Raw genomic sequence first — 15,167 nt, 5'->3', positions numbered from 1 at the left:
GAAAGTTTTCATAAAACATCGGACACAGGTGAAATACTAGTACTTAGGTTGAAGAAATCAATCTATGGCCTAAAACAATCAGGAAGAAATTGGTACAAACTTCTAAATGACTATTTAGAACAAAACAATTTCAAAAGAAACCTATCTGATCATTGTGTCTACCGAAAACAAACAGAAAATGAAACAGTCATTGTTATCATCTGGGTGGACGACCTGATCATTGCTGCAAGTAGCAAAGAAGCACTTGAGCAATTTAAAGACGCAATGAAAGCCAAATTTAACATAAAAGATCTGGGTAAGATATCTTATTTCCTGGGTATTCATTTTGAACAGAAACAGAATGAAATCAGAATGGATCAAAAGATGTACATACAAAAGATGCTTGAAAGGTTTGGCATGTCAGAATGCAAACCTAAAAGCACTCCCTCTGAACAGAAAGTAGAACTGAGCACTACAAATGAAAATGAGTGTGACACTACCGAGGTGGTAAACCCCAACGAATACCGTGAAATCATTGGTAGTTTGATCTATGCCATGACCTGCACCAGACCAGATATCAGCTGGATTGTTGGTAGGTTATCACAAACATTGGCAAAGCCAACAGCACAGGATCTAGTTGCTGCCAAACATGTGCTAAGGTATCTGAAGGGTACACATGACTTTGAACTAAGTTTCAAGAAAAGTGAGGAAGGCCTCAAACGTATTGCATTTAGCGATTCAGACTGGGCATCATCAGTGAAAGACCGACGCAGCACTAGTGGATATTGTTTCGGTCTAACAAAACAAGGTCCAGCTATATCCTGGAAATCAAAGAAACAACCAACAATTGCATTGTCAACTTGTGAAGCTGAATATATTGGCTTATCCACCACTACACGAGAAAGTATTTACATCACCCAACTGTTGAGTGGCATGGACAAATGTTTGTACGATAGTACAACAATTCATGGAGACAATCAAGGGGCTCTTTTGTTGAGCAAAAATCCAGTTAATAGACAGAGGTCCAAACATATTGATGTCAAATACCATTTCGTTCGCGAGGCACTCACTGAAGGGAAAATTTCATTGGTCAGAAGACATGGTTGCAGACATCTTAACAAAACCTACTACAAGAGCCAAGATTGACAAATTCAAATTATTCTTTTTTGGAAACTAATGTGTTTCACTGTTTCATGGTCATGAGATCGGGGGGGGGGGGGGGGTGAGTAAATGTGATCTCATTGTTATTAATGCTGTTTCTGTGTATCAAGAGGAAGAGGCTTGCCGTTGTTGTTTTGTGCCTCCAACAGGTTATATACGGTAGTGCAGGCTCGCCCGTGTTATCGTCACGTGATCTCTTCCGGTTCAATGCGCGCCAGGAAATGACGTTATACTTACAGAAAGAAGCGCGATGGAGTTGTGTTCTATTTTCCACAGTTACCGATGTTTTGTTTCCCGGTGCTGTGAGGCATTGTACTGAACCATCCTTAAAATAAATCATCATCTTTCTTTTATATACAACTGGAGTATTCATTGAAGATGAGTGAAGAAAGTAGAAACACAACATATATGTATAAAGGATTTTTGTATTGTTGCTATTTTTAGAATATTTTTTAAAAATCTTACGTACCCCTTGGCATACCTTCAAGTACCCGCAGGGGTACGCGTACCCCCATTTGAGAACAACTGGGCTAATACTAACAAATACGACTGGATGCAATGATGCAGGACTGCGCTAGAGGGCGCACTACCGTGAATCCACGCACGTTGCAGTCTACGCGTGGGACATGGGGGGAGGCTCGTCCTGTGGGGGGTGTCTGGAGGAAGTGTGCGTGTGAACAACCGGGGAGAGGAGGCTGGCTGCTGGGTGAAGGGGGGAGGAGGTACAACCGGTGGGAGGACCATCCAAGCCCGGACTTGTGGCGGCTGCAGCGCGCAGCTCCGATTGCTGAAAGAAGTGTGCTGCAGTGGCGCTTCTGTGCAAGAAAACTCAAGAGGTCTTCGGGGTCCATCTTGCTCATGCAAAAGAGGAGCTGGGATGAGCGAGTTCACTGACGAGCTGAGGGCTCTTTGACATCCTGACTGACAAAGGACGGCCACGCAAGTTGCTTCCATGCTATCCGCCAAGGTAAGGCTGAACTTTCCTCCTTGTTTGCCCCGCACAGTCAATCATTACCCGCAGGACTCCACGCAACAAGTGAGCACAGTGGAGTCTTTTCTTGGGTCTTTGCTCGGGTCTCAGTGTTTACCTTGGCAGTGTCTCACTGAGGTGTGTTCTTCCAGGACACAGCAGTCTTTCAACGTTTTCTATTCTGGTTATTGAACATTCTGTGACTCACTTCCTTGCTCATAATGTGAAACATATGCTGCCATTATTGTGGACAATTTGAAGTCGGAACAAGGGCTCTCTTTTTGGGGGGACTTTTGGTTTGATTTACTGGTGGTGAACTTTTTATGGAGCACACAGCTGCTGTGTTGCGTTCGAGGGTGGTCATCACTTCAATGACACGTAACGGTCTACTTTCGGTCAGTTTTGAGCAAACTGCTCCCTTTAAACCAGGGGTGTCAAACTCATTTTAGATCGGGGGCCACATGGAGAAAAATCTTCTCCCAAGTGGGCCAGACTGGTCAAATCACTGCATGATAACTTAAAAATAAAGGCAACTTCAGATTGTTTTCTTTGTTTAGAAAATGGAAAGCGCGCATTCTGAAAATGTACAAATCATAATGTTGTCGGGTTTGTTTACACTTATTGTACATGTTGCGGTTAATGGTATTCTACCTTTGTCATTATTTATACTTTCTAAATAATAATGTGATAATGTTCATCAGTCAACTCATTGGTGTTAAGTTTCAATCTGTTAAGATAAAAAAAATATCAAAATCAAATTACAGGATGTTTTTTATGTAGTTCAGGGGTGTCAAACTTATTTTAGATCGGTGGCCACATGGAAAAACATCACGGCACGATAACTTAAAAATAAAGGAAACTTCAGATTGTTTTCTTTGTTTAAAAAATGGAAAGCGCGCATTCTGAAAATGTACAAATAATAATGTTAATGGGTTTTGTTTACACTTACTGTACATGTTGCAGTTAATAGTATTCTAACTTTATTTGTCATTATTTACACTTTCTGAAAAAATTATGTGATAATGTTCATCAGTCAACTCATTGGTGTTAAATTTCAATCTGTTAAGATAAAATAAAACATCAAAATCAAATTGCAGGATGTTATTTATGTAGTTCAGGAGTGTCAAACTCATTTTAGATCAGGGGCCACGTGGAAAAAAATCTACTCCCAAGTGGGTCAGACTGATAAAATCATGAAACGATAACTTAAAAATAAAGGCAACTTCAGATTGTTTTCTTTGTTTAAAAAATGGAAAGCGCGCATTCTGAAAATGTACAAATAATATTGTTGTTGGGTTTTGTTTACACTTACTGTACATGTTGCGGTTAATAGTATTCTAACTTTATTTGTCATTATTTATACTTTCTGAATAAATTATGTGATATTGTTCATCAGTCAACTCATTGTTGTTAAGTTTCAATCTATTTTGATGAAAAAATATAAAAATCAAATTACAGGATGTTATTTATATTTTCAGGGGTGTCAAACTCATTTTAGATCGGGGGGCCACATGGAGAAAAATCTACTCCCATGTGGGCCGGACTGATAAAATCACGGCACGATAACTTAAAAATAAAGACAACTTCAGATTGTTTTCTTTCAAAAAATGGAACACGCATATTCTGAAAATATACAAATCATAATGTTGTTGGGGGTTTTGTTTACACTTACTGTACATGTTGCGGTTGATAGTATTCTAACTTTATTTGTCATTATTTATACTTTCTGAATAAATTATGTGATAATGTTCATCAGTCAACTCATTGGTGTTAAGTTTCAATACATCAAGTTAAAACAAAAATATCAAAATCAAATTACAGGATGTTATTTATGTAGTTCAGGGGTGTCAAACTCATTTCAGATCGGGGGCCACATGTAGAAAAATCTATTCCCAAGTGGGTCGGACTGATAAAATCACGGCACGATAACTTAAAAATAAAGACAACTTCAGATTGTTTTCTTTGTTTAGAAAATGGAAAGCGCACATTCCGAAAATGTACAAATAATAATGTTGTTGGGTTTTGTTTACACATACTGTACATGTTGCGGTTGATAGTATTCTAGCTTTATTTGTCATTATTTATACTTTCTGAAAAAATTATGTGATAATATTCATCAGTCAACTCATTGGTGTTAAGTTTCAATCCATCAAGATAAAACAAAAATATCAAAATCAAATTACAGGATGTTATTTATGTAGTTCAGGGGTGTCAAACTCATTTTAGACCACATGGAAAAAAATCTACTCCCGGACTGGTCAAATCGCGGCACGATAACTTAAAAATAAAGACAACTTCAGATTGTTTTCTTCGTTTAAAAAATGGAACGCGCACATTCTGAAAATATACAAATTATAATGTTGTTGTTTTTTTACACTTACTGTACATGTTGCGGTTAATAGTATTCTATCTTAATTTATTGTTGTTTATACTTTATGAATAAATCATTCAGAAAAGGGTGGAGTGCCATCTCCGGGTTGGGGAGGAGACCCTGCACCTAGTGGAGGAGTTCAAATACCTAGGAGTCTTGTTCACGAGTGGGGGAAGAGTGGATTGGGAGGGCGGATCGGTGCGGCGTCTTCAGTAATGCGGACATTTTACCGATCCGTTGTGGTGAAGAAGGAGCTGAGCTGGAAGGCAAAGCTCTCAATTTTCCGGTCGATCTACGTTCCCATCCTCACCTATGGTCATGAGCTTTGGGTCATGACGGAAAGGATAAGATCACAGGTACACGCGGCCGCAATGAGTTTCCTCCGCCGTGTGGCGGGGCTCTCCCTTAGAGATAGGGTGAGAAGCTCTGCCATCCGGGAGGAACTCAAAGTAAAGCCGCTGCTCCTCCAAATTGAGAGGAGCCAGATGAGGTGGTTCGGGCATCTGGTCAGGATGCCACCCGAACGCCTCCTTAGGGAGGTGTTTAGGGCACGTCCGACCAGTAGGAGGCCACAAGGAAGACCCAGGAAACGTTGGGAAGACTATGTCACCCGCCTGGTCTGGGAACGCCTCGGGATCCCCCGGGAAGAGCTCGACAAAATGGCTGCAGAGAGGGAAGTCTGGGCATCCCTGCTTAGGCTGCTGCCCCCGCGACCCGACCACGGATAAGCGGAAGAAGATGGATGGATGGAATAAATTATGTAATAATGTTCATCAGTCAACTCACTTGTGTTAATTTTCAATCCATCAAGATAGAAAAATAGTATCAAAATCAAATTACAATATGTTGCACATGTAGTTTGCTAATTTTCCTCCACTGATGTACTAACATGTGGTTTATTGTTTTTTTACATATGTAGCATCATCTACAGAGATACAAAGAATTGCTATTGCGACATCTAGTGGACATAGGGCTGGGCGATATAGCCTTTTTTTAATATCGCAATATTTTTAGGCCATATCGCGATATACGATATATATCTCGGTATTTTGCCTTAGCCTTGAATGAACACTTGATGCATATAATCACAGCGGTATGATGATTCTGTGTCTACATTAAAACATTCTTGTTCATACTGCATTAATATATGCTCATTTTAAACTTTCATGCAGAGAGGGAAATCACAACTAAGTCAATTTACCAAAACTGTATTTATCAAACAGTTATTAGCAGGTGACTTTTCAAACGATTCTACATATTAGCCGTAATGTTACTTTTGGTAGCAACACTTGTGCCCCACACATGACAAATTAAAGTTGTCTATCCGACATATTCCCACTTGAAGCCGAACCACCGCCAGTTGATGGACCCTGTGCTGTTTTTCTTGGGAATTAATTCTTCCTTCATTTGTTACCAGATTCGCACTTTCTTTCTCTCGTATTATGCCTCGCAACACTCCCCTAGCATCACAGCTAACGTTAGCCACGCTGCTACGTCTCTGCTCCGTGAGAGCGTACACGTATGTGATGCATGACGTGACAGTATGTGACGTGTGTAAGAATGTGTGCTCGCTGTCTGTGAGAACGAGACACAAGAAGGAGTAGTATGTGTAAGGCCAGCAGCTAAAAGCAACTGCGTGAGAACGTATACTCGAATATTACGATATAGTCATTTTCTATATCACACAAAGACAAACCCGCGACAAATCGCGTATATCGATATAACGCCCAGCACTAAGTGAACACATTTAGAACAGAGGTGTATTCGTTCAAAAAATTTGGCTCATTTTTATACTTACCAATCAAATCTCACGGGCCGGATAAAACATGTTTGCGGGCCTGATGCGGCACATGGGCCTTATGTTTGACACCACTGCTTTAAACATTCGCCATAATTAAAGACCAAGCCAGACAGGAAACATATTTTTCAAGTGTCAATTACTGGCTTTTGTTGCTTCTATTTTAGAAGTCAAAGGACTATGAACAACATGAAGTGCATCTGGAGAGTATCCACATTTTTTTATGTTACAGTCCTATTCCAAAATGGAATAAGTTAATTTTTGTTCTCAAAATTCTTCAGACAATACCCCCTAATGACAATGTAAAAATGTTTTTGTTTTTTTTGCTAATGTATTAAAAATAAATAAATACAATCTAACATTCTTTGGTCCATACCGGGGGTCAGCAACCCGCAGCTCTTTAGTGCCGCCCTACAGGCTTCCTGGAGCATTTTTTTTAAAAGGATTGAAAATGGAAAAAGATGGAGGAAAAATATTTGTTTTTAGTATTTTTTTTGATTGAGGACAAACATGACACAAACCTTCCTAATTGTTAGAAAGCCCACTGTTTAATATGTTTGTGTGCATGCTTCACTGATGAGAGTATTAGGTAAACATCGCTTTGGCCTATTAATTTTGACGGTTTTTGATCTCACCATAGTGTGGACTGTGACGCAACAGTTTGTTTACATGTAAAATGTTCCACTCCTTCTTTGTCTCATTTTGTACACCAAATGTTTTATACTGCGCATGAATGCACAAAGGTGCACTTTGTTGATGTGATTGACTTGTTGGAGTGCTAATCAGGCATATTTGGTCAGTGCATGACTGCAAGCTAATCAATGCTAACGTGCTATTTAGGCTAGCTGTATCAATCAACCAATGTTTACATATATAGCCCTAAATCACTAGTGTCTCAAAGGGCTGCACAGACCACTACGACATCCTCGATAGGCCCACATAAGGGCAAGGAAAATTCACACCCAGTGGGACATCGGTGACAATAATGACCCAGTGGGACGTCGGTAACAATGATGACAATGAGAACCTTGGAGAGGAGGAAAGCAATGGATGTCGAGCGGGTCTAACATGATACTGTGAAAGTTCAATCCATAATGGATCCAACACAGTCGCGAGAGTCCAGTCCAAAGCGGATCCAACACAGCAGCGAGAGTGCCGTTCACAGCGGAGCTAGCAGGAAACCATCCCAAGCGTAGGCGGATCAGCAGCGCAGAGATGTCCCCAGCCGATACACAGGCAAGCAGTACATGGACAGCGGATCGGACCAGACCCCCTCCACAAGAGAGAGTGGGACATAGAAGAAAAAGAAAAGAAACGGCAGATCAACTGGTCTAAAAAGGGAGTCTATTTAAAGGCTAGAGTATACAAATGAGTTTTAAGGTGAGACTTAAATGCTTCTACTGAGGTGGCATCTCGAACTGTTACCGGGAGGGCATTCCAGAGTACTGGAGCCCGAACGGAAAACGCTCTATAGCCCGCAGACTTTTTTTGGGCTTTGGGAATCACTAATAAGCCGGAGTACTTTGAACGCAGATTTCTTGCCGGGACATATGGTAAAATACAATCGGCAAGATAGGATGGAGCTAGACCGTGTAGTATTTTATACGTAAGTGGTAAAACCTTAAAGTCACATCTTAAGTGCACAGGAAGCCAGTGCAGGTGAGCCAGTACAGGCGTAATGTGATCAAACTTTCTTGTTCTTGTCAAAAGTCTAGCAGCCTCATTTTGTACCAACTGTAATCTTTTAATGCTAGACATGGGGAGACCCGAAAATAATACGTTACAGTAGTCGAGGCGAGACGTAACAAACGCATGGATAATGATCTCAGCGTCTTTAGTGGACAGAATGGAGCGAATTTTAGCGATATTACGGAGATGAAAGAAGGCCGTTTTAGTAACGCTTTTAATGTGTGCCTCAAAGGAGAGAGTTGGGTCGAAGATAATACCCAGATTCTTTACCGTGTCACCTTGTTTAATTGTTTGGTTGTCAAATGTTAGAGTTGTATTATTAAATAGAGTTCGGTGTCTAGCAGGACCGATAATCAGCATTTCTGTTTTTTTGGCGTTGAGTTGCAAAAAGTTAGCAGACACCCATTGTTTAATTTCATTAACACACGCCTCCAGCTGACTACAATCCGGCGTGTTGGTCAGCTTTAGGGGCATGTAGAGTTGGGTGTCATCAGCATAACAGTGAAAGCTAACACCGTATTTGCGTATGATGTCACCTAGCGGCAGAGTGTAGATGCTGAAGAATGCAGGGCCAAGGACCGAACCCTGGGGAACTCCACACGTTACCTTAACGTAGTCCGAGGTCACATTGTTATGGGAGACACACTGCATCCTATCAGTAAGATAAGAGTTAAACCAAAACAGGGCTGAGTCTGACATACCAATTCGTGTTTTGATACGTTCTAATAAAATATTATGATCGACAGTATCGAAAGCAGTGCTAAGATCGAGGAGCAGCAACATAGATGACGCATCAGAATCCATCGTTAGCAATAGATCATTAGTAATTTTTGCGAGGGCTGTCTCCGTGGAGTGATTTGCCCTGAAACCGGATTGAAAGGTTTCACATAGATTGTTAGACGCTAAGTGTTCATTTAACTGCTCCGCAACAATTTTTTCGAGGATTTTTGAAATAAAGGGAAGGTGAGACACCGGTCGGTAGTTTACCATGAGGTCAGGATCGAGGTTAGGTCTTTTAAGAAGAGGATGAATAACCGCTTTTTTGAATGCTAGGGGAACAGTGCCCGAGGAAAGTGATACGTTTATAATGTTTAGCACTGATGGACCTAATAATACAAAGAGCTCCTTGATCAGTTTCCCGGGAAGAGGGTCAAGTAAACATGTTGTTTGTTTTATTCCATTTACACGTTGTAACAATTCCTCTAATGTTATTTCCTCAAAACGAGAGAAACTATTTTGGAGGGCAGAATCCGCCGTATATACCATCGTATCAGTGTTAATAGAACCCAGTTGTAGCTGGGACGCATTGTCTTTAATCTCCTTTCTAATGACTTCAATTTTCTTACTAAAGAATTGCATAAAGTCATCAGCTGAGTGGGTGGAGCTACTGGAAGGGGTCCCTTGTTGGGTTAGCGATGCTACCGTAGTAAACAAAAATTTAGGATCGTTTTTATTACGGTGGATGAGATTTGAGTAATATTTAGCTTTAGCTAAGGTAAGCATGCGTTTATAAGTTATTAAACTATCACTCCATGCTAGATGGTGCACCTCAAGTTTAGCCGTGCGCCATTTGCGTTCCAGCTTTCTACATAATTTCTGAGCTCTAGTTTCATCTGTAAACCACGGGGTGCACTTTTTTGGAGCCTTTTTTAACTTTAGCGGTGCTATGTTATCAATGGTTTCGCGCAGGGCGTCGTTAAAGTTGTTAGTTAGGTTGTCAATAGAGCCCACATATTTTGGGAATGGTGCCATTACCGAGGGCAGTAGGTCAGCATGAGTTGTCGTTGTGGCGATATTAATGTTGCCGCTGCTATAGCAGTTATTATTATTATTAGTTTGACGAACATGCTTCTTAAACTCGAATTGTATAAGGTAATGATCGGACAATACTTTAGTATACGGGAGTATCGTAACTTTGGAAACGGTGATACCCCTGACAAGCACTAGGTCTATCGTATTACCGTTGCGATGCGTGGGTTCATTTATTATTTGTGTGAGACCACAGCTATCAATTATAGTCTGGAGCGCTACGCACGGTGGGTCCGATGGGGTATTCATATGGATATTAAAGTCCCCCATTATGATTATATTATCGGTGTGTGTCACTAGATCAGCAACGAACTCTGAGAATTCATTGATAAAGTCCGAACAGGGCCCTGGGGGGCGGTAGATAACAGCCAGGTGTAGAGGCAGCGGTGTGACAGACCTCATAGTAAGCACCTCAAATGATTTATATTTATTATTTATGTTAGGACTAAGGTTAAAGTTTTCGTTGTATATTATACCCCCCCACCCCTTTTAAGCGGACGGGCAATATGCGCATGTGTAAAGTTAGGAGGACATGCCTCATTTAGCGCAAAAAAGTCGTTTGGTTTAAGCCAGGTTTCGCTGAGACCGATGACGTTAAGATTGTTGTCTCTGATAATATCATTAACTAACAACGTTTTGGGAGACAATGATCTTATGTTTAAAAAACCTATATTATAGGTAGTGGGCTGTTTTAGGGAATTTTTGATCAAATTATCCGTAGTAGCAATATTAATAATGTTGTGTTTATAATGCCCAGTGCATTTAGTATAATTACGACCATATCTAGGAATTGATACGACGGGAATTTTCCGATTGTTTGATTGTTGCTTTGATAAACTGCACGCATCATGGTTAGCCACCTCAGTAACGGGGATTTTCCGATTGTTTGTTTGTTGCTTTGATAAACTGCACGCATCATAGTTAGCCACCTCAGTAAAACACATGTCCAACTCTGAAACACTCAAAGCAGACAAAACTTGTTCTAATTTAACTGACTCCTTACCCAGACCAATAGTCTCGCATCTTCCATTTAAATCCGTCTTCAGGATGGAGGGAAGTGGTGTTCTGTGGGGATTAGCCTTCTGCTTTGTTTTAAGCCCCGCTCGGCATCCGCGTTTCCGATCACACCGCTGTCGTCTGCTCCGTAGACGGCCCCCGCTGCTACTAGACTCCCCTGCTTCACAGGCCGCTGGATGTAGCCGCCAAATTATTCCCATGCTAGTTAGCACGTCTAGCACGCACGCGTCTATCAGTCCAAAACGGCCTGATATGTCCACATCCAGAAGTGTCTGGCGGTCGTACGTGATCACGGAGTGACCACGATGTGAGCCAGCCATAAAGTTTGTAGAATTGTCCGGTATTTCTGCCAAATGTTCCATCTTTAGCAAGAGCTCCGCGATGTTGCAGCCCGTCCGGGCGCCGCCATCTTGGATATCAATGTACATATACATGTATGTACATATTCCATCATTATGCCACATTTGTAGGTATATTTGAGCTTATTTAATATTTTTAACTTTTATCCTCTTTGTATATAATTTTGTTTATTTTTTAGTTAGTTTAATTTTAGTTTGTATATATTTTAGTTTTGCATGTCTCATGACAAATTATCTGTATGTAATATTGGTTGCATTTCAGATAGTTGTTTGTTTGCCATGTTGTTCCAGACCACAGCAAACATTACCTAGCTTGCCAAAGATTGTAATAAATCTATTAAAAGAAGACAGCCTGCCGTGTCCTTTAACTTGGACACACACATCTATACCTTTGGCCATTAAAATCCAGTAATTTCCAGGAGTTATCTCACCTTCTGAGTAGCCTCTGATTTACTAATGGTTTTTAATGTTGTAAAAATGCGTAGAATAAATATTACATTTCAACATTTCTGTCAATGAAAATTTGCTTCAGCCTGCGACACATAGTCATTTTGACAATAGGCTATTATAGCTAATATAGACACTTACATCATGTGTTGTCTTATTTACAAGACTTATATATGGCTTTTCATTTTTTGCGGCTCCAGACAGATTTGTTTTTTTGTATTTTCGATCCAATATGGCTCTTTCAACGTTTTGGGTTGCCGACCCCTTATCTATACTTTGTTTATGTACCTTTTGCAGCAATCACAGCCTCAAGTCTTTTTGAATACAATGCCACAAGCTTGGCACACCTATATTTGGGCAGTTTCGCCCATTCTTCTTTGCAGCACCTCTTAAGCTCCATCCGGTTTGATGGGAAGCGTTGGTTTTCATGAAGGATGTTTCTGTACATTGCAGCATTCATCTTAGTCTAGTCAGGGAGGTGAACAAGAACCCAATGGTCACTCTGTCAGATCTAAAGCATTCCTCTGTGGAGAGAGGATAACCTTCCAGAAGGACAACCATCTCTGGAGCAATCCACCAATCTGGTCTGTTTAGTAAAGTGGAGACGGAAGCCATTTCTTAGTAAAACGTTTGCCAAAATGCACCTGATACACTCTCAGACCATGAGAAACTAAATTCTCTGGTCTGATGAGACAAACATTGAACTCTTTGGCGTGAATACCAGGTGTCATGTTTGGAGGAAACCAGGCACCGCTCATCACCAGGCCGATACCATCACTACAGTGAAGCATGGTGGTGGCAGCATCATGGTGTGCCAAAGATAGGTGTGCCAATATTGTGGCATCGCATTTTAAATACTTGAAGCTGTAATTGCTGCAATAAGTATTGAGCAAAGGCTGTACATATTAATAAAAAAACAATCATACAGTGGGGCAAAAAAGTATTTAGTCAGCCACCGATTGTGCAAGTTCTCCCACTTAAAAAGATGACAGAGGTCTGTAATTTTCATCATAGGAACACTTCAACTGTGAGGAACAGAATGTAAAAAAAAAAAATCCAGGAATTCACATTGAGGGAATTTTAAAGATTTTATTTTTAAATTATGGTGGAAAATAAATATTTGGTCAACCATTCAAAGCTCTCACTGATGGAAGGAGGTTTTGGCTCAAAATGTCACGATACATGGCCCCATTCATTCTTTCCTTAACACGGATCAATCGTCCTGTCCCCTTAGCAGAAAAACAGCCCCAAAGCATGATGTTTCCACCCCCATGCTTCACAGTAGATATGGCGTTCTTGGGATGCAACTCAGTATTCTTCTTCCTCCAAACACGACGAGTTGAGTTTATACCAAAATGGATACATCGATTATACAGCAGAGGATTGGGAGAATGTCATGTGGTCAGATGAAATCAAAATAGGACTTTTTGGTATAAACTCAACTTGTCGTGTTTGGAGGAAGAAGAATACTGAGTTGCATCCGAAGAACACCATAACTATTGTGAAGCATGGGGGTGGAAGCATCATGCTTTGGGGCTGTTTTTCTGCTAAGGGGAGAGGACGATTGATCCGTGTTAAGGAAAGAATGAATGGGGCCATGTATCGTGAGATTTTGAGCCAAAACCTCCTTCCATCAGTGAGAGCTTTGAATGGTTGACCTAATACTTATTTTCCACCATAATTTAAAAATAAATCATTTAAAATTCCTACAATGTGAATTCCTGGATTTTTTTTTTTTCACATTCTGTCTCTCACAGTTGAAGTGTACCTATGATGAAAATTACAGACCTCTGTCATTATTTTAAGTGAGAGAACTTGCACAATTGGTGGCTGACTCAATACTTTTTTGCCCCACTGTAATTTATATATATATTTTTTTCCCCATACCTATTCCCCGCTTTATTCAAATAGTTTCGCTGTAGGACAGATGAGTGCATCCCTTTCAGTGCATCATTTTAAGTAGGAGAACTTGCTCAATCGGTGGCTGACTAAATACTTTTTTGCCCCACTGTATATAAATTTGCAAATTAAAAAAACCTCAAAACTTTTTTCATTGTAATTATGGTATATTGTGTGTAGAATTTTGAGGGCGAATATGATTATATTCAAATTTGGAATAAGGCTGTAACATAACAAAATGTGAAGCGCTGTGAATACTTTCCGGATGCACTGTATGTCCCCCTTGGGCCAAGTACTGTGTCTAACAATGTAACAACAGCACTCATTTACAATCCTGGCTGACATGTGTAAGCGATTAAATTAACATGGATTGAGAGTTGGAATGTAATCCATTTTGAGACACATTCCACCATGACCTTAGGATACAGATGGGAAATAGAGTGTACTTTGGGAGTTGTTGATTTATTTTTCATCCCCCCTTCATAAAAAATGTAAAAACTACATGTTAGCCTTCCAGCGTTAACACATAAACTTTCTAAAAATACCAAGTCACCCAATTAGTGGCCTTTTCTGCTTTAGTTTTTATGGTTTTGTTGATGTCAGTTGTTCAGCTTGCAGGAAAAGGGCATTACAGCCACGAGTATGAGAGCCATGAGGACACGACCGGAAAAGGTCGGACCAAACTCTGGCCTTGTCCCTCTCTTGTTATGTCACTTTGCACGTGTTTCGCTGCAGTCTGGAGGGCACATGTTGGACTATTAGGGAATTTAGTGTAGACTTCCTGTGTTTTTTAGGATTGGCTGTATTGGTTGTAAGACCAACATTTTCTGTAAATGTTAGCATGCTAACAGGTAACAGCTCTCACATACCAAGTTATATGACTGTTAGGTTTATGACTGCAAAATTAGAGTAAATAGTGTAAAAAAATGCATAAAAAGTTAGCACTTTAATGTAAGCGTGCTAGCATGCCAACTAAGCACACTAACAGTTAACAAGTGTCACATACAGAGTTATATTACTCTAGGGTAAACGGTTGCAAAATTACCTCAAAAAGCTAGCACATTAATGTTAGCATGCTAGCATGATAACGAAAACATGTTAACAGTTAGCATGTTTTACATACCATGTTACAGTGTATGACCATAAGGTGTATGGCTGTGGAATTATAGAAAACGGTGTAAAATTTGCAAAAAAAAGTTAGCACTTTAATGTTAGCGTGCTAGCATGCTAACAGTTGACAAGTGTCACATACTAACTTATATGACTGTATGGTGTATGGCTGTCTAATTATAGAAAAAAATGTAAATTTAACTAAAAAGTTAGCATGTTAATGTAAGTATGCTAGCACGCTAACATTAGCAAAAACTACATGTTAGCCTTCCAGCGTTAAAATATCAACAAAATACCAAGTTACCCAATTAGTGGGCTTTTCTGCTTTAGTTTTTCTGGTTTTGTTTATGTCAGTTGTTCAGCTTGCAGGAAAAATGCTTCACTTATTTGCCAAGTGCCGTTTTGTCTAACTAATTTAGGCAGTCCTTGAACTCACTGTAGTTTGTTTACATGTTCAACTTTCTCCGACGCTGCCAGAGAAAGACGTGTTTTATACCACTCCTTCTTTGTCTCATTTCGTCCACCCAATGTTTTATGCTGTGCCTGAATGAACAAACG

General features: G+C 40.2%; 1 protein-coding gene across 1 annotated transcript in view; it reads left to right on the top strand.

The window, feature by feature from the left end:
* Positions 1 to 1,839: 1,839 nt before the first annotated feature.
* LOC133568383 (tensin-3-like) overlaps positions 1,840 to 15,167 on the top strand; it is an 85,879-nt gene continuing 72,551 nt past the window's right edge. Inside the window, exon 1 of the mRNA XM_061920279.1 lies at positions 1,840 to 2,107. Within this exon, the coding sequence (XP_061776263.1) occupies positions 2,093 to 2,107 (15 nt within the window). The 5' untranslated portion in view covers positions 1,840 to 2,092. The remainder of the gene's footprint in view (positions 2,108 to 15,167) is intronic.

The sequence above is a fragment of the Nerophis ophidion genome, linkage group LG14, assembly GCF_033978795.1.
Source record: "Nerophis ophidion isolate RoL-2023_Sa linkage group LG14, RoL_Noph_v1.0, whole genome shotgun sequence".
In the NCBI taxonomy this organism is placed as follows: Eukaryota; Metazoa; Chordata; class Actinopteri; order Syngnathiformes; family Syngnathidae; genus Nerophis; species Nerophis ophidion.
This window is presented reverse-complemented; position numbering and strand designations above follow the sequence as displayed.